At 39.5% G+C, this 21,035-nt stretch overlaps 1 protein-coding gene across 6 annotated transcripts in view; it reads left to right on the forward strand.

Moving 5' to 3' along the window:
* Positions 1 to 21,035, forward strand: part of cacna2d3a (calcium channel, voltage-dependent, alpha 2/delta subunit 3a) — an 807,750-nt gene that overhangs the window by 126,883 nt on the left and 659,832 nt on the right. For all 6 annotated transcript variants that reach the window (XM_059649881.1, XM_048547899.1, XM_048547901.2 and 3 more), the window contains one exon: positions 15,309 to 15,425. In XM_059649881.1, coding sequence (XP_059505864.1) covers positions 15,309 to 15,425 — 117 coding nt within the window. The remainder of the gene's footprint in view (positions 1 to 15,308; positions 15,426 to 21,035) is intronic.

The following is a 21,035-nucleotide window of genomic DNA, read 5'->3' on the forward strand; positions in this document are numbered from 1 at the left end:
TTTAGGGTCTTATGCCACATTTCCAATGTTTTTTGGGATTCAAGATGGTATGCACTTGATTTAAAGTGTTTGATGCTTAAACTATTCATGACCCTCTTAAATAATCTGGCAGTAAAATTGGACTCTTGATCTGACTGAATCTCTCTAGGTATTCCATAATGGGTAAAGAAAGAAAACAATTCCTCCACAACCTTTTTTGCCTTAACATTCCATATGGAATTGTCTCCAGAAACCTGGCAGACACATCCATTAGGGTTAGCAAGTACTGGTTCCCACTTTTGGTTTCAGGGAGAGGACCTACACAATCAATTATAACCTGCGTGAAAGCTTCTTCAAATGTGGGAATTGGCATTAAAGATGTTGGTTTTATTATTGCCTGTAGCTTTCGTGCCAAACCTGCCAAAGTCTCAATTTCTACCTTAAGATCCTTAAGGTAATAGCATTCTGGAATATACTCTGATTCATTTTCAGAGTAGGCCTTATGATATAAATCCTTTATCATCTCATCTTTTTGTCATTAATCTTTCAGAACTAAATGCCTCTGCCTGATCCCCTACTTGCTTCGGCTTTTCCTTTCCAATTTTATCAAACAGGATGTCAGCTAACTGAATCTCAATTCCTTCATCTTTTTCCTTTGTTTTCCCTTTTTGTTTGTACTTATAACTGTGGGATCTATCATCACACTCCATTAAAATTTCAGAGTAGTTTTCTTTTAACTCCTCAGTTCTCTGATTTTCTTTTGGCTTCTACAATGTAATTGGCATCACTCCCACCTGTGATCCAGCTGTATCGTTTCCAAGAACAAACTGTATTCCTGGAACAGCCAATGTTTCTATCACTTTCACTATCACTTCCCTGGTCTTGATTGGGTTTTCTAGCCTTATCTGACACAGCGGAACGCAAATTCTGTCTCCATCTATTCCACAAATTATCACTCTTTTGGGCAATATTTCAGAAGGAGCACAAATATTTTCATCCGTTACCGTTAGAGCCTGACTAGCTACCATATTTCTCAATATTTTAATTTCTTTACCTACTCCTCCTGTTCTACCTTAATAAACTTTACCCACATGACCTTTGAAAAGATCAGGCGCTATCTTACTATCCAGCCTATGACTAGGCTGTGCCCTCTCTTGTAGCTCCTCAGCTTCTCTTGGGATTTCCTTCACCAGCTCAACTAATCCCACTGGTTTAGCCTCTTTCACCAAATCCTTTTTTCCTGGTGCCTTTCTTAAACCACCAACACTGTGACTTTGTGTGTCCCACCTTATTGCAATGGAAACCTGAGGTCTTTCACCTCTTGTCCACTCTCTTAGGTTTCTTTTCTCACATGTGGTAAATTGTTCCCAGTGTGATCTACTTTTTGTTTTTCATTGAAGGATCTCCCTCTTTCTCAATTTCATTTCTCTCCCTCATGGAATGAAATTGCTGTCGGAAGGTAGATTTCGATTTAGGCACAAATGTGTATTCACCTGCCATCTCTGCAGCTCTTCTTGCTGTTTTCACTTTCTGTTCCTCAACATGGGTTCTTATCACTTCTAGAAGTGAATTTTTAAACTCCTCCAGCAGAATAATATTCCTAAGATCCTCATATGTCTTTTGTATCTTTAAAGCTCTCATCTATCTATCGAAGTTGCTCTGTTTAATTCTTTCAATCTTGATATAAGTCTGACCTGGTTCCTTTCTTACATTTCAGAACCAATGTCTATATGCTTCTAGTACCAATGTGTAGGCACTCAAAATAGCCTTTTCTACTTCTTCATATTCTCCTGACACCTTCTCTGACAGCACTACAAACATTTCACTAGCCCTGTCTGCCAACTGGATGTGAATTAACATTACTTGCACGGTCTCTGGCCAGTTCATTCGTTCAGCCAATTTCTCAAAGGAAATGAAAAAACTCTTCTATGTCTTTTTCATCAAATTTTGGTAATGTTTGGGCATATTTGTATATATCCCTACCAGGCTGTTGGCTCCGATGAGCTTGCTCATCATCACTTCTATCTAGTACTTTCACTTCTGTCATTTGAGGTCTTTTTGCTTCAAGTTCCAGCATCATCTTTTCTAACTCAAACATTCTTCCCATTTCTTCTCTCTGTTTCCCTCTTTTTTATTTCTTCAGCTAAGACAATTCTTTCCTTTACTTTGTCCTCTGCTCGGCATCTCCCTTCCCTTTCTTTGTCCTCTAGCTTCAATTGTCTAATCTGCAATTTGCTTTTTTTTCTAACTCTATTGCGCTTGACTGTTTCTCTAATATTTCTAAACGCATAGCAAACTCCATTACAATTTCAGTTTTCTTCTTATCCTGAGTTAAAGCTAATTCTAGCCTGTTTGTCAATTCTAAAAGTGTTGCCTTTCTCTTCCTAAATTCTTCCTAAATTTTCTTGGGAAAGAGTATAATGTATCTAAGCTTGCTGATGATGGAAAAATAGGTGGGAGGGCATGTTATGGTGAGGCTGTAAGGAATCTGTAAGAGGTTCAGATAAGTTGAGTGACTAGGGAAAAAGCTTAGCAGATGGTGTTTAATGTAGAGAAGTGCAAGGTCATGCACTTTGGTAGGAGATGTAGAAGGGCCACAAGAAATGTGCAGCACATGGGGATGTGGGTGTTCTTTTGTATGAAACACAAAAGTTAGCATGAAGGTGCAGCAAGTAATTAAGAAGGTAAATTAAATTTTAGGCTTTATTTGTGAGGGCCTTAAATTTTAAACCTCGGAAATCTTGTTACCTGTGCAATGTTGGTGAGGTTGCACCCAGAGTACTATTTTGGATCCTGTATTTAAGAAAGGCAGTATTGATATTAGAAGCAGTTTCTAAGAATTTCACTCGGCTGATTGCAGGGATGAGAGGTTGACTCAATGGGAACGGCTGAGTAGGTTAGGCCTTTGTTCATTAGAGTCAAAGAGCCCGTACAGTCATTCGGCACAGAAACAGACCCTTTGGTCCAACTCGTTCACGTCAACCAGTCATCCCAATCTGATCTGGTACCATTTGCCAGCTTTTGGCTCATATCCCTCTAAACCCTTCCTATTCACGTACCCATCCAGATGCCTTATAAATGTTGTAATTGTGCCAGCCTCCACCACCTCCTCTGGCAGCTTATTCCGTACACGCATCATCCTCTGCGTGAAAAGGTTGCTCCTCGGGTTCATTTTAAGTCAACCCCCCGCCCCCATCTTAAACCTATGCTGTCTAGTTTTGGATGAAGGAGGTGGATATACAATTGAAATTTCAGGGAATTGATAGCTATGATGAATTAGCACAAAAGAGAGCTGAGGGCATTGGCAGATCAGCCATGATCTTGTTGAATACTGGGGTAGAGTTGGAGGGGGTCAGATGGCCTATTCCTCTTCATAGTCCTTAGTTCTTATTCAGACTGCCCCTAATGGAGATGTTCGGGGAGCCCTCAATCATTGGAGCAGGAATCTATACATGTGTCTTTGGCAGAAGGGCCAGGGCATCGGATGTTGACCATCAGGTATGCCCACCTTAAGACTTGCCAGGCCATAACCACACTTTTAGGTGTTGTCTAGGAGCATGATTACACCTGCAGGTCTTCTATGCATCAGTCTCAAATCAATGCAACTATGCTCCAGACTTCTAGCCTTTGAAGTTACATTACAGAGACCATCTTGATGTTCCCAATCAACATCCAATTATTGGTCTTGTGTATATGAGCCTCCATGAAGGTGCCTTCTCTTTCCATGGAGCTGTTCAGGCTCTCATTGAATTCAGGAATGGCAAGACCTCATGGAGTGTATAGGCTGTCCATCTTCTAGCCAAGGACACAGACTAGCTTTCAAGAATTCTGCCAAACGTTCAGACGTCTCCCTTTGCTGTGCCCTCTTTGTGATTGACCCTCAAGGCTCAGTGTTTCTTATGACCTGAATAATGATGCTCCCTCCAACCTCCGATGGGGACTGCTACCCACTTCCATCATCTTTATCACTTCCTCACATATGCTATGCTCCTCACACTGTGACAAACATTTTTGCAAGGTCATTGTATCTATGTTGGTAAATTGTGCACTTGAGTTGTGTGAATGCATCCTCTGAGGTGTTGTTGAATTGCCTGTCATCTCCTTGTGTCCCTCTGACCATGACCTGAGAGCATGTGGAAAGGCAAGTCAATATTTCCCTACATCCCTCTGGCTGCAATATTCAAAATCTGCACTCAAAATCAAACACACAGTAGTGAATCTATGTTCCATGAACTAGGTGTTCACTGTTGCTTAGACAAAATCCCATTTCATCTTTGTAATTGCATGTCTTGTTGAGAATTTTACAATAGCTAAAGTTTCATCTTTCTGTGGCATCAGGACTGCTACCTGATTTGTGACCAGTAGTGATTGAAATAAATATAAAAAAAAGTCTTAAAATAATTTTTAGATTTTAGATTGTTGGAATTTGGTGTATGCTTGGGGTAATTTCATGAAGGATTCTAATTATAAAAAAAACTAGGTCAGACTGCCATTTCAGAACAGTGACCTAATGCACTGTATATCAGAGAGCAGAACTCCCTAGAGTGTTAATGAAAAGTTATTTTTACTGTGGTGGTTTATAAAGGTGAGGTAACAGTTGAAGGTCTTGTTTTTGGTTCAGAATAATCAAGAATTGATTTTAGTTCAGAAACCTCAGTAAGCAAATGCTTTAAGGGCAGTCCAGAGGAGACCCAACTGACGTCAGAAGCAAATATAGTTTCTCTCTGAGAAAAAAAGTAGGAGAGGTCAGGGAAAGCACAGTCACCTTAGCAGAAAGTGGCCAATGGAATTTCCAAACCAGGAGTGTTTGGTTAGGAATTGTACAAATTATTAAAAGCGGAGAATATCTAAACTCTCAGTTTTTAGAGTATTCCTGTGAGAAATCCTCATAGTTCATGGAAAAGATCTGGAGAGAATCAATAAAGTACAACTTAATTATTTGATTTGTAGGAGTGATTTCTTTGGATTTCAGACTCTGAATTGATAACGTCAGAAAATAGGATCTTTGTTTTAAAATTTTTTTAACTAGGTTCTTGAATTTAGATAGCTTGTTTTATTTGCTTTCATTTTCATCTTTTGTCTAATAAACTTCCTTCCATTGTTGAAGAAACACTCCAGACTTGTGCAATAACCATCATTTTAAGAAGTTAAAGAAACATGTGATCTATTTAGTCAGATTTCATTCTGAAATCCAAATTATGTAGTAGTGCCGTTCCACTGCCCTTCATAGCTCGTCTCCTCGGTATTGCGTGCTCCATTTTTGAAATGTGAATGAGAAGAGTTTCATGACTGTTGCAGTTCCCATTAACATCTATGATGGCATCATACCAAAGAATGTGCTGCACACTGTCTGTGTTATTATTATCACCCTCACATCTTCCATGCTTGTCCTTGTAAAACATTCTCCCAGGTTAGATGCCAAAACAAAGAACTTCAATATACTGAGAATATTTTGGCAGAGTCCAAGACACAAATCGTAGATTATTGAATGAATTTAAGTAAATTAAGGAAAACAAGTGATTTAAAATCAAGAAATTAACTTAAAGATTATGATGTAGTAGCGCTATAAAGAGGTTACTACAAACTGAACATGGTTGACAACAAAACATTCCAGGATGTAAAGTTGTATGAAAGGCATGGAAATAGTGAAAGGTTTTGGAGTAGTAGTATTTATAAGGGATATAGTGAAACCAAAAGGAAAGCAAATATTTTGCTGGGGGTGATTTTGTGATGGGAACATGTTGATGTTGAAATTAATCGGGGGAAGATCATGGAGTCATTGTTGTCACATGAACCAACTACATTTTTAGATTAATCACCCTGATTCACACACCTGGTATATGTCAAACAGATAGAACATCAACTTTCCTGCTCCTCTGATGCTGCCTGGCTTGCTGTGTTCTTCCAGCTCCATACTGTGTTATCTCTGACTGCAGCATCTGCAGTTCTTGTTATCACTCTGGAATAACACCATGCTGTCCACTCACAGCACTCTTGAAATGTTTTGCTAAGATACATGTTCATTTCTGATCATCGAACTATAACAAATTTATAGCTTTGGAACAGCATTCATGGAATGTTTACTCATTTGAGAACAAGATTTCTGAAATGTAAGTATATATCTAAAGCATACTTTTTAATGGCAGTTAAAAATAACAACATTTTCAGAATGTTAATTGACTCCTTCAGGTGTTGTTATGTCTGAAATGAAATGTAAAGTTATTCAATTTTCAACGATGTTGCGTTACTCAATTAATGCTTTCTTCCTGTCATCTATTTCAGATTTCCTGTAACTCATTAGTATATATTCTTTCTGTCTTGTTTCAAAAATACATTTATTAGAACAGATTGTCATGATTAGTTTTTCCCTATCACTTTTTTCATCACTTTGTTCTCTGTGCGACTGATCCTCAACTGCACCCCTGTTTAACTTGTCTTTCATTGGTACTGATTCTTAACATGAATTGTTTGGATTTTCCAAAATCATTCAAACTTGAACTCCCTCTAGCTCAATTTTGGCAGGTTATTACTAGATGCTCAGTTATCTTGAAAAAAATGTGACCCAAAAGCATGAAAAACATTAAATGTGCTGACAGTGAAGTAGTGGTTTTCTTTTCCAAGTGTTTGTGTGAAATGATCTGGTAAAGTGGATGCTGTTGAAGCAATGCTTTACTGCATCCCCGTCAAAAAATGATAAATGTTCTTGTGTTAGACCCTAAATCCATACCAACCAGAAGCATTTCCCACTGAAACACAGCAACTTTCCAGCTGTGCTTCTAATGTACCAAAGAAAAACTTGATTAAGGAGTATTTACTTCTCATTTGCAGAAGCTATTGTTCATTTATCTTCCTAAAAGAAACTGATTTTATTAAAATGTTGTAACGCTAATATATGAGTTTGGCCATTTTACTACACCCTGATACAAAACAGACTGGCCGCGATTATAAATTGCAGAAATTACACATTCTAGCTGATGAAATTTAAAGGTATTTATTGCTTTACTGTGAAAATTAAGGTTAGATGATCTATTTAAAGCAGCTGTATTCTTCAGAAAGGGGAGTTATATCCATTGTTTCCCTGAGTGAGCCTATGGCAAAAACTGTCAACAACCATTGACAAAGCATCACCCTCCATGGCCTAAGGAGGCAGAAAAAGGCTGTATGGGTCAGCAACAGCTAACTCAAAGCATGGCTTCCTCAGGAACATCTACCAAAGTTAGTCTTGGCCTTTAAACCCTGTGGACTGGACAGTAGCTTCTACAAGTATTGTGTAAGGGGCTTAGGGCACCAGAGCATCAATTGTGATGATGTCACAAAGCTGCTTTCCACTGGGCCCGAACAACAGAGTGTGGGCAGGGTTAGTGTGGGATAGCAAGAGAGAATCGTGCAGACAAGCAGGTGGAATAGACCAACCAGAATTACGTGATGGCGTTGTGAAATAGTCTTTGTCTCTAGTTACAACGTATAGTAGTATTTAGTCTTATTATGCAACAAACAATTTATAAAGAAGTCGAAGCTTGAAGATACTTCTTAACCTTGCCTTCTCCTTGTCCTGTCAATTTTGAACCCAAACTCTTGGATGTGGACATAAAAACACATGACAAAAGAATCTGCTGCTTCCTGCTGATTCTGAAGCATCAGGCAACTGTTATTATTGTTATTCATCTTCCAAATGTTTATCGATCCAGATTAAAGAATTAAAAATAATACATTGTAAGCACAATAATCTTAATCAAGGTAAGAATTTAAATCCAATGCAAACATGAATCTCAGGAAGTCTTGAAAGCCTCTACTCTGCAGAGCACACAAATACGACTGTCCACAAATATTTGTAGATGAGTATCCCTTCAAATTCAGCTTCCAGATGCATTACTAAATGTGAATACATTATCTGAGCTAATGTTATCTCAATTTTGGCCTTGGTATTTGGCGTGGCAGCATTTTCTTTCTGAGAGTGATAGAAGCACAGACGTGATGAATCACTCAGTGAGCTTACCCAGTGAGTAATTGATTTCAATGGAAAGAAAAACTGGATGGTTTCTGCACCAGTCACCCAACTTTCAGTGCCAATTTTACACTTCAGTGCTAAGTCAAAATTACTCACAGTGTGTAATTTCAGGCTGAGAAAAATATTGGGACGAGTAATTCATGGTTCACATTGGGGTTCTCCTGCTGTTGCTAATCTCTCCAAATTACTTGAGTTCAGAAATTGGATTCAGTTTGGTCACAAATGCAGATGCTGAAACTTGGAGTAGGATAGACCAGTTTGGACCAGTACTATGAGAACATTTGCACGAGCTGGAACTTACGTTCCAACTAGCATTTGCATGACTTAAGCACGGAAACCAGGAGTTAAAGTGTGCTAAAAGAAATGGCCCCAAAACTTTCAAATTGTAATTTTTTTAGTTTGGCTGGAGGAGACAGGACTGTTTCCTCTGGCTGCATAAAGTGACAGTGGGCTGCTGTCGGTCTGCCCTTACCCCCCTTGCCACCTTACCAAATACTCACCTTTAGCTGTACCTATAGGCCTCAACATGAAGCAACCTCATAAAGTCCTGAGACGAGTTGCATCAGGATGTGTGATTAGTGCCCAAAATATAGCTGAGTTATTGTGCTGACAACCAGGGAGAATATAAAATTATCCATCTCCTTGACACTATTAAATTACTCTGGTTTTGAATGCAAACATTAAAGGTCCTTGAACATGCTAATGTAACAAAAATGAAGAATTCAAAGGATAACTTGATGAAGTGTTGAACTCAAGAAAAATACTGCAGGTGCTGGATACCTGAAATACCCAGCAGGTATACCATCTGTGTGAGCTGAGACTGGGCCTCCTGACCCAGTGATAAGGATCTACCAATGCACCACAAGGGCACTTTGTGACATCTTTTATGTGTTTGATGAGCACTGAGGCATGTTTTCATGCCAGGTAGTGGCGAATTGTGGGACATTTAGTGCACAGGAGCAGGCACCCAGCTCATAGAATGGACCAGGTTATATCTTGGAGTGTCTCCCTTCCTTTTGCAGCATTCACTCACTTAGCTTTCACCTGCGTGCTGGCACCATCGATGCCTTGCTGTGCCAGTTAGTGCAGTCATACAACTTGCATTACAGCTCAGCAGCCCTCGGTCTAGGGGGCATACCCTTGTTCTACAGCTATGTGCTAGCCAGTCTCACACCTGCACAGTGCGGCAGTGACTTACGTGCAGAAATACTGCACGGACAGCATGTCAGCTATGTCTCAAAGTCTTAGAAGAGTATTCCTCACCAAAGTCCATGGATGTACCTGTCAGCTTGGTAGTCCTGGCAGAACAAGTGAAGGATAGCACTTGATACCCATCTAAGGGACTAGTCACAGCCAAATGTCGGGTCAGAGTGCTCTCGGTCATGTGTCTGTGTATCTTCAGTCTAAGAAGTGGTCCGTAGTCAGTCCTGTGGCACCTTAGTGTCCAGCCTGGGAGGTAAGGTCCAAGCTCTCTAATCAGGGGTCTGGGGACTTATCATCCAGGGCTGCCCACGTAATTTGATTCAGGGAGTGGGCAATAGTTATTCGCTGGGATCTGTCCACAGACACTAGAAGATAAGAAGTTGGGAGGGAAAGAAAGCACAATGCTGAAGGAATGAGACTCGTGAATCAATCCTGTTGAGTTGGGCTGCAAGCTGGGGATGAGGTCATGAAAATAATGATGGGGGGAGTAACAATAGTTGCAAAAGGAGGATGTGGTAAAGCATCCATGGGAAGTGTGTCAAATGGGAGGGGGTTTGTCCACAATCACGAGGACCCTAGCTGTGAGATAACAAAGTGTGGAGCTGGATGAATCTGATGAAGGGTCTAAGCCCAAAACGTCAGCTTTTGTGCTCCTAAGATGCTGCTTGGCCTGCTGTGTTCATCCAGCTCCACACTTTGTTATCTAGGATTCTCCAGCATTTGCAGTTCCCATTATCTCTGACCCTGGCTATGGGATGGAGAGAGTACAAATCTGTATGTGGCAGTTACCTCATATACCAGTGGAAGGGCAGGCAGATTCTGACTCATGTAGAGGGTCCGGCTTGGGACCTGCGGAGATGCAAACAAACACAAAAATGTTGGACAAATTCAGCAGGTCTGTCAACAACTGTGGAGAGAGAGACAGGAATAATGCTTTGAACCTGATAGGACTCTTTTTTTCAAAATTGGAAAAGTTTGGAAAATGGAGCCACTTCAGAGGAGGTTTACTAGATTGATACCTGGAAGAGGCAGGGTGCCTTGGAGAGAATCGTCGGTGGGTAGTTAAAACCTACTACTTTTTTAACTGCTAGAGTTTGAATGGTTGAGAGGTGATTTGATTGATATTAATAAGATCCCAAATAGTCTAGACAATCGGGACATTAGTAAGATATTTACCTGTATAGGTTGAGTCAATAACTCAGAAGCCTTGTTTTAAAACTTTGAGTACAAGAGATGAGGAGAAGTTTTTCTTTAAGAGATTGTGTGACTTGGAACTCTACTGGAGAACAGTAAAAAGGGCTTTCCTCTATCAATTAATGGAAGCAAACGGTCTGTGAATCATTCAATACACAATTATATGCTGAGATGGGATCGCAGATTTCTGTGGAAGAAAGGATATGACTTTTTCAGCCACAGTCTGAGAGCTCCAGAAGAAAACACAGGCAAATCAGGTTGACCGTTTAAAAAAAAGTTTTAATCAAAGTTTGAATCATCAAGATACTGAAAGGTTGGCTCCACTCTGAATTTCAAAGATTGCTGTGAAAATATTAGCAACTTAAAATTTTTACTTCAGCAATTAGGAAAGTATTAGAAGTAAATTAGTTTTCAATGCTGAGTTGAAATCTAGTATAGATTGTTTGGTTAAATTCTGCTACAGTTTATGGAATATAGAAGAATCTGAGAAGATATCAGGATAATGGTTTAATGTTGCATTTTGTGAGGCTGCAATTTCAATTAATTAATGAAGGATTCCGTATGAGAGATGGCTGATATTATTTAAAATTTTGCGTTTTGAAATGTGATCATCAACTGAAATAAACATTTTTTTACCATCTTAATGAAGAGTATGTAGACTGAGATGCAATGATTTGGCTATTATACGTAAGTAGACCAGAGTTTGTGATCATACAATCAGATGTGTGAATGCAACGAGGAATCCAGAATCAGTTGGGTTAGAGTGAGTGGAGAAAAACCATTCGTATGAACAGAGCATAGAAGGGAACAAAAAGAATGCTGGCACAAATTGTTGAAGCTAGTGGAAAAAGACTTACAGGTATATTAGAGAAAGAGATTTGAGAAGAAAATAGTCAATAATGAACAGTTGGTGGGAGACCCAATTTTAACTTATTCAAAGCCCATTTGTTTACACAGAATTAAAATTGGGCCATCATGTGTTGGAAATCTGAATAGATTGTCATACTTTATAGGCAGTGATGAATAGACGAAACAATTTCAAAATGCCAAGGTGTTGTCACAGCCAACATGACTTTCAAAAGAACTGCATAATAATTAGAGATATGTATTAATTTTTAACTCACCTCAGCAGCAATATAAATCTCTCAGAAGTGTCAAATTATATTATAAATTTAATATATTACACAATTAAAAGAATCATTAAACAAATGATGCATACTGTTTTGGCCGTACGTAGTGCTATTATCAATCATGTGTAATGGATTATAAGGTTTGTCTCATGGGGTCAATAATAAACCTGGAATATTTATGACACAAAAATATTTTGGACCAAATAACGAAAAGAAGTTTTTGCAGACTATTTCTTGTTTGTGAACTTTACATTTAATTGTAAGAATGGTCAACCACTCCTATAGATAAGCTGTTATAAGGATTAGAAATGTTAGAAAAATCATTTCCTAATTCTTGATTCAGGAATGCCTACTTCCCAAAACAAGGAAAAACTTCTTTTGTCATGTTGCAGACTCTTTCAGTAACTGCAGTTTCTGGGTCATGGAGCTGCAAGCGTTGAGTGTCAAAGGGAATCACTCAAATGAGATGGAAAGTGGCATCCCTTGCCTTGAGTTGTGCCTGATGTTCCTATTCTTCTTGATGATAAAATTTGTCAAAGAACAGTGCTGTGCGGCAGGATACTGTGGGCCGTGTAAGTGAACCAGAAAAGAAATCTTGGCACTTCTGAGCCAGGACAGGAACGAGCAGTAGATAACACAATGTGGAGTTGGAGGAACACAGCAAGCCAGGCAGCATCAGAGGAGCAGGAAAGCCGTTGTTTCGGGTTGGGACACTCCTCCTCATTTCTGAAGAAGAGTCCTGACCCGAAACATCAGGTTTCCTGCTCCTCTGATGCTGCCTGGCCTGCTGTGTTCCTCCAGCTCCACATTGTATTATCTTGGACTCCAGCATTGGCAGTTCCTACTATCTCTCAGGAAGGAGCAGTACATTTTGGGTGTGCTGTTCTTGTCCATTTCAGGCAAGGAAGACTCAAACTTTGTCATAAAGTCCTGGTAAGAACTAAATTGAAATAAGAAAGACCGTAAGTTAAAAACTATATCTGGTATGATCTGTTTTTGCTACATCAGCAACAAAGAATTAGTGTGGGATGAAAGTAAGTCTATTATTAACTGTTAAATATTTAAAATATTCGATAGAAAATTTGGAATGTAGCCTAAATTTTTATTAAATGAAAATCACCCATTTCAGTCAAAACATTACAAGTGATATTTGTCCTCCATGCTTGAGATAACTGCGTCTAGCTAATTTGTTAATTATGATAAAGGTGGAAAAAGTTACCAGTCACAAATTAGCAAAGAACACAAAAAAACTAATCATATTAGTTATTTATGTATCGTGGATGCAATGGCCCAATGGTATTTTCATTGGACCTGGCTTTGAATCCTGCCACAGCAGATGGTGGAAACGGAATTCAATAAAAATCTGGAATTAAGAGGCAAATGATGACTATGAATCCATTGTTGATTGTTGTGGAAAAACCTATCTAATGGCATTTAGGGAAGGAAACTGCCATCCTTACTGGCCTGGCCTACATGTGACTACAGACCCCCAGCAATGTGGTTGACTCTTAATTGGCAGTTAGGGATGGGCAATAAATGCTGCCTAGCCAGAGACACCCTCATCCATCGAATGAATTAAAAAAATGTTACTTTAAACTACCATCATAAATCAATAGCTACCACTAAACATTGCAATGCATTTGTCATAACTATAAATGACTGAATCTCTTTTTTTTTGGCTAGGTGTGCATTGTATCAAGTTTTTGGAGCATTTTTCACTGTGAGGCCTAATGAGTGTCCTAACAACTACCTCACCAAACTCACCTCATGAACTACCTTTCTCACCCTCTGGCATATGGGCACACATCTGATTCCAGCCCACTCCTATCCTGTATTGTTCTCAGAACAAGTCACTCCTGCTAAGATGTCTTAGAATTCACCTGCATCCTTTGTATCCAAGCCATCTTCAAAAGCCCTATTGTTCATCCGGACAAGCTCTGTCAGTCAAAAGCCCTCTGAACTGTTTCCGACAGTTGCCCCAGACATAGCTGACAAAGAGAAATTTGTGCCCTGCTTTGTGGGTTGGACCTGGAGGTCCTGCTGGATGGGGTCGTGCAGAGACAGGACTTCCTCTTCCTCCAGGAACAGCAGAGAAAGCCTTGATACCAGAACATGACAGGTTTGAAGTTTCAACCCAGGTTAGAGCAGTCCTAGTCATCTGAAATTATGACAGCTCTGTAAGAAGCAGATCAATATTCTTAACCATTCTGCAACATAGTGCCATCATCTTCTCTACGATATTTCATACTCACTCAATCTCTGATACTGTACCTACTTCTTATCAAGGCTTATGCTCGACCCCTTCCACAAATGCCTGCAACATCTTCCCTCACTCACTGTCATCCGCCCAACCACTGATAGCTCTAACCACTGATAGTGCTGAAAGATGACAGCTAAAGAGACAAAATGACTTCAGTTGTAAATTCAGTGGTTGTCTGGAGACAAAATGTCTGGAACTGGTAGAATATAACACTGAAAAGTGTCAAGGAACTTCAAACAGAGAGAGAAGGCGACTTGAAATAATGAGGGGGCTGACTATTCCCCCACCTAGGCAGACAGCCATGTTTTGCAGACAATTTTTGTGGTTTTCCCTTTCAGAAATATGCAAAAGAAGGGAATAAAAGTGAGCTTCAGATCTTTTCTATGTGTTATCATGAGGCTGTTGTGGACTAGAGTGTGTTGAGTTTTCTATGGAAGTCACACCTTGAGAACAGGTAGTAAGCTGCAAACCACTTGAAAAAGGATTCAGGACAAAGAAACTTCAATCAGCCTACTGAACTGGAATCCGAAAAATTGATTGTTCCACTTCCAACAACAGCATTATCAGTGCAACCCAATAATGGACGCAGCATTATCTTGTCTGCTGTTCACAAACAATTCAAAGATTGAGCCATGCAACCTTTTAAGTTAACTTTTATCTTTTTGGACTGACCTCATATTTCTAATCTCTGTATTATGCATACTGTGTTAGCATTTCCTTTTGCAGGCAGAAATGAATAAAGTCACCATTTTGTTAATTCAAGAAATCCAGGATAACCCAGGTGGGTCAATAAAGAAGGAGAGCTATTACATTCCCTTCTCAACCGGGAGCTTAAATTATTTGGTGTATCCCGCTTGGAACCCTAATGAATTGAGGGACCTTTTATGGGGCCTAGTCATAAGTATAATAACATATTTTATTATTTGTCCAGTTAAATGTACTTAGTATTTTCTTGGCTTGGTTTTGGATTTGATTTTTTTTTCTGATGAAGCACTTTCTATAATTTTGTTTTTCCCAATGTGTTTCATTTTGTTGGGCAAGTACTAATGACATTCTTTTACCTCCAAAAGAAAAATAAGTGAATTTATGTGATAAGGATCCTTTTCTTGGATTTTATTTGTACATTAAAAGTTAGTTCAGTACAGTGACTGAATTCAGAAAGATTTACATACTAGATGTTACAAAATGACTAAATTCAAATTCTTTACTTCCTTGAAAGGAGTTAACTCATTTGTCAAATTAACTAATACTACCTTTGGAGAGAAGAATTTGATACAAATATATTAGAACATAATTCATCACGTAGGGTTTTACATCAATGAAAGAACTAACTTTCATTTATAAATCTCTTCTGCAGTTCCAGAACGTAGCAATGCATTTCACAACCAATGAACTATTTTCGAAGTGGAGCCATTGTTGTGGTCAGGATTGTGTAGGAAGGTTCTGTCTAACTAAATTCATTTTATTTTCCCAGTGCCTGTAACCTGGAATAGGGATAAATATTTTTATTAATCTCCTTTTTCTGTTTTTGCAGAAATATAAGGAACATGAGAAAACAGTCTCTGTTCAAGAAATAGATGGACTCCAGCTTGTTAAAAAACTGGCAAAGGATATGGAAAGAATGTTTCGCAATAAAGCTGAAGCAGTAAGAGTAAGTACATTTCAAAGATAGATAGAATAATTTTTATGACAATGTGCATCCCATCATAACCCAGTTTGCCATTTACCATTGTAAAGGTATTTTCAGTCATGAAAACGTTCAAAGGAAATTTTCTGAAATTATTAATTGTGACAGATAACCTTTACTTCAATGCAAGTGCACACAGAGAACCAGAGAATTGTTGTCATGTAGGAGGGGGGCATTCCGCCCTGTGTAACCATACCAGCTCTTTGTAGGAGCTAGTCCCGGATTCCCAATCCCTGATTTTACGTTTGAGCCCTGCATTTTTTCTTCTATTCAGATAATGATCCAATTTCCCTTGAAAGCTGCAAGTGAATCTGCTTATATCACACCCTTGTTATAGATCCTGGCCACTCTCTGTCAAAATAAAGTTTTCTCTTGTTGCTTGTAGCTATTTTATCAAACACATGAAATGCGTGTTCTCAATCTTTCTGCTAATTAGAAGTATTGTGTTCCTATCTTCAAATTTTTGATGATTTTGAACACCCCTATAAAATCTCTTCTCTACTGTCAGTTTTCTAAGGAGAACTGTCTCAGCCTCTCCAATCTATGTAACTGAGATCCTTCTTCTTTGGAATCTTGATCGTTCATATTTTCTTTACCCTTTCTAATGCCTGCACATTCTACTTAAAGAGCAGGTGCCCAGAATTCAATATGATACCTGAGTAAAGGATGACCCAGTAAATTATGAATTTCACGTAACTTGTGGGCTTTTCTACTGTAAGCTATTACTTTTAAAGATCGGGACCCACTGTAGTTTGTTAACTGCTTTTCAAAATCCAGCTGCTTGTGTGTGTTGCACATGTGGTTATCCAGGGCCAGAGACATTTCCTGGAAATTTCACACTGACCTGTGTGTGCTGAACTAGTTTGAGTGCTCTGTCATGCCTTCATTTATGAGACTATTAAATGATTTAACAGAATTAAATTTAAGAATTAAATAAATAAGATGGCACAATGGCAGCACACTGTTCACATGATTGATGAAGAGTGAATCTGCATTCTACTGATAAGAATGTAATCCTTCTGCTCGGAATTACCTAGAAGCTATATCCAAATATGAAAAATATTAATTTTATAAGGCAATTAATGCACGTTCTAAGCTAATCAAAATATGCGTTGCATATCCTCTTCAGGGCCCTGGCAGTAAAGCCTGTCTCTTTTGGTGAGATGAAATGACTGCAACTATGAATGGGTACCCATTGCAGCCTCACTAAAATGATTTCTTTTGGATTAACAAAGCTACTTGTAATACTGAAAATGCTTTCAATTGGTCAGCATTACTGTGCAACTGCAATGGTACATCCTTTTGTAGCCTGCCCAATTGAAGGTCTCACGTAAGTCATCTGCAGAATTTTTTCTGTGCAGTCTCATCTGGCATCTGCATTATCCATGCTCCGTGCTGCTTGTCTGGACTATACCAGGCATGTCCTCACAGTGGTTCATGAACTTTTGAATTTGTTCAGTCGTAGTCTCCTTTTATTTTTCACGTGTTTCAATTTAATATATCCAGCAGGAGTTTTGGGCTATAGTTAAGATTAAAGGTTAACTTATTACGGAATGCTAGTAAGTAAAAGTCACAAAGTTATTCACTAAAATATACAGAAAAAGTGCTAATGAAGGGAAAGGATAAAAGACGCTTATAAAAATGAAAATAAGATCAGTATTGAAGATTGTAGCAAGTCTGTTATTTGCTTGAAGACTCCTTTTCCAAAGTAAAGGGATTGAAACGTTGAAGTCAGATGTCTTCTGTCATCAATTAGAGACTGTTCTCAGAGGTGGACTGAGAAAAACAGGTCTTACAGGTAAATGAAGGCACCTCTGTTTTGCTTTTATCGTGCTTTAGGTTGTGTCTCTTGATAGCTGGGTTCAGTTCAGCAGGCCCGGAATTCTTTCTCCTGTTTCTGTATTGAGAAGCAATGATTGCTTCAAAGTATCTCCCTCGTGGACTGCACACAAAATTGTTGCTCAAAACCCGGCTTTTAAACAGATTAAAACTTAAAATGGTTGTTAAGTCAAAACTATTATACCATTCTTCTACTTTAGATATTGGATTAGCTAGGTCTAGGCACAGATCCATCCATTATCTTTTAGTCAAAGCAATTAATGTCTGTCTCAACAATTAGTTTGATAGCACTCATCCTGTCAAGTTGTTAGTAAAATGGGAAGAACCATTCACACCTGCAGGAAAGTGTGGTCAAGGAATTACTATTTATCCCCGGAAATATTCATTGAATTTCAAAAGTTCTCTTGTAATGTTTTCATGAGATAATCACATTCTGGTCTCAATGTTAGCTGAACTCACAGGGGTAGTCATGTGACTTCTGTAAGCCGTTTCACAGGATTCTCTGTGTTTATTTTAAATGCAGTCTAGTCTTCTTTGAAAAATATATACCATAACTACTCATTTATGATACCTGACTGCAGTACATTCGTGGTCGTTGTCTCACCTTGTATGGATCTCACCACTAAGATACAGCCAATGTATCCAAACTGATGATCCCATTCCTAAATTCAGTGAAGGGGCTGTGCCTTCTTCATCAGACCATCACCTTTTCTTGGTGTTCATCCACACACTAGCTAGGCTGCTGTTTTCTGAAAGCAAAACAACACAAAAGTCAAGTTGTGAAGGTAATGTAAAAAAGCAAGAGGTGTCTGTTTACACCATCTGCAGTTGTAAATCACACGAAATCATGGAATGAACAGCAAATAGGATCTGCCAAGAGTGGATTTGATATGAGTATACCACCATTTTCAAAGGTTTTGTCCCTCCTGTTGACAAAGGACTCAGCAGTGGTCAACACTGACTCCTTTATGGGGCAAGGACATTCAGTTAGCTACGCTGCTTCTATTGTGCAAGGTTAAGCACCTTGTCCTGCACTAGAAGTGGATGTATGTGAATGTGTGCAGTCTGTTGCTTGAGGTAACTATTATGATTGAATAGCTGGGAGTGTGTGCATGTGGATGATTTGAGAAATAGTTGAAGCCACTGGTGTGGATGGTGGGATATCTGTGACTTGAAGATGCAATTGCTCATCTTGACCACTCACACAAACTCATCTAACTTCCAGCTGCACTGCATGTGGATGCAGTGAATACTTAGGCTTAACTTCCAGTGTTGACTACCAAGGCTATCGCTTCCATTGTCTTCTACCTTGTGTCTGGAGGGCCTCCTGAGAACCCAGGATACCTCTCCTCTTTCCTCTTACCTCCTGGAAGATCTTCACGGTTGAGAAATTAAGCACTTTGGATCCTTTTTTCTCCCATGTTCTTCTTTTTTCCTGGTCAGATTTACTTGCAGCACAATCATCACCACTAATCTAGCCTCAAAGGGCCTCCTACGGTGCAAACTAGCTTGAGGCGATGCAGCCGAGCATTAAGTATTGTTTGCAAGTTGCAATAATGGGCCTTTACTTCTGAAACATCCGATGAGCAGCGTGGTTGCTGCTGGCTGCATAAATAGACAACATGAAGATTATGTACTGCCTGCAGTTCAAACAAAGGACACAGAATAATCATGCACCTATTTTCAGAGGCTACCCTATTAAGCCCCCTATTTGCAAATGTTATCAAGCTAACACCTGGGGAAGCCAGTGTCCTGGGAAGCAATGGCCAGAAGTATCATTGCTAGACTATTAATCCAGAACCTCAACAAATGTTCGGGGGACCCAGGTTTGAATCCGGCCACAGCAGATGATAGAATTTAGTTTGACAAATCTGGAATTATGAATCTACTGATGATGATGCTTGTCAGAAAATTCCTCTGGCTCACAAATGTCCTTTGGAAAAGGAAATCTGCCATCCTCACTTGGTCTGGGCTACATGTGACTCCAGATCTACTGCAATGAGGTTGACCCTCAACTGCCCTCTGAAGTGGTCTAGCAAGTTGTATCAATAATTACAATGTCTCAACAAAGAAATGAAAACAGACAAACTCTCTGGCATTGACCTAGGCACTGGAAAAGATGATGGCAGAAATGGACTTGCCAATCCCTCCTTACTAACATTTGGTGAAAAGTGTCAAAATTGAGAGAGCTATCTCACAGATTAGTCAAGCAATAGTCTGACATAATCATACTCACAGAATCATAGCTTACAATGTCCCAGAACATCACCATCATAATCAGTGTATATGTCCTGTCCTACTGATAGGGTAGACCCAGCAGAGGTGGTAGCATAGTGGTATGCAGTCAGGAACAATCCTCAGTATTGACTCTGGACCCCATGGAGTCTCTTGGCATAAGGTTAAACATGAGCAAGGAAACATCCTTGCTGATTACCACATGCCATCCTCCTGTAGCTGATGAATCAATACTCCTTTGTAATGAACAACACTTGGAGGAAACACTGAGGCTGACAAGGGTGCAAAATGTACTCTGGGTAATGGATTTCAATGTCTAACACTGACAGTAACTTAGCAGCAAAATTACTGATTGAGTTGGTCAGGTCCTAATGGACACAGCTGTTAGACTGGTGGTGAGGAAACCAACAAGAGGGAAAACATATTTGACCTCATCCTTACCAATCTGCCAGCTACAGATATATCTGTCCATGTTAGTATCATTGGTGTGAGTGACTATTGCACTATGGAGACAAAGTCCTGCCTTCACATTGAGAATACTCTGCATTGTGTTGTGTGGCACTATTTGCCACGCTAATGGGACAAACTTCAAATAGATCTCACAACTCAGGATTGGGCATCTATGAGGAGCTGAGGGCCATCAACAGCAGAATTGTACTCCAGCACAATCTGTAACCTCATAGCCCGGCGTATCCCCTACTGAACCATTACCATCAAGCCAGGGGATCAACCCTGGTTCAATTAAGATGCAGGAGGGCATGCAAGGAGCATCACCAGGCATACTTAAAAATGAGGAGTCAACCTCCTAAAGCAATCAAACAGGACTCCTTGTATCCCAAACAGCACAGGCACAAGCAATAGACAGGGCAAGCAATCCCACAGTCAACAAATCACATACAAGTTCTGTAGTCCCTGCCACATCCAGTCGTGAATGATGGTGGACAATTCAACAACTCATTTTTGAAGGAGGCTCCACAAATATCTCCATTGTTAATGATCAGCGAAAAAGATAAGGCTGAAGCGTTTGCGGCAGTCTTCAGCCAGAAGTGCCAAGTGGACGATCCATCTCGGGCTCCTCCTGTGGTCCCCAACATTACAGATACCAGTCTCCAGCCAATTTCATTTACTCTATGTGATATCAAGAAACGGTTGGTAACATTGGATACTGCAAGTGCTACAGGGTCTGACAACATTCTGGCAATAGTCCTAAAGACTTGTGCTGCAAAACTAGCCAACATCTTTCAGTACAGTTATGACATTGGCATCTATTGACAATGTAGAAAATTGCCCATGTATATTCTGCACAGAAAACAGGATAAATCCAACTCGGCCAATTACTGCCCTATCAGTCTACTCTTGATCATCAGTAAAATGATCGAAGGTGTCATCAACAGTGCTATCAAGCAATAGTTTCTCAGTGATGCCCAGTTTGAGTTCTGCCAGGGCCACTCAGCTCCTGGCCTCATTACAGACTTGATTCAAAACATGGATAAAAAAGCT

The sequence above is a fragment of the Stegostoma tigrinum genome, chromosome 11 (genome assembly GCF_030684315.1).
Source record: "Stegostoma tigrinum isolate sSteTig4 chromosome 11, sSteTig4.hap1, whole genome shotgun sequence".
Lineage (NCBI taxonomy): Eukaryota > Metazoa > Chordata > Chondrichthyes > Orectolobiformes > Stegostomatidae > Stegostoma > Stegostoma tigrinum.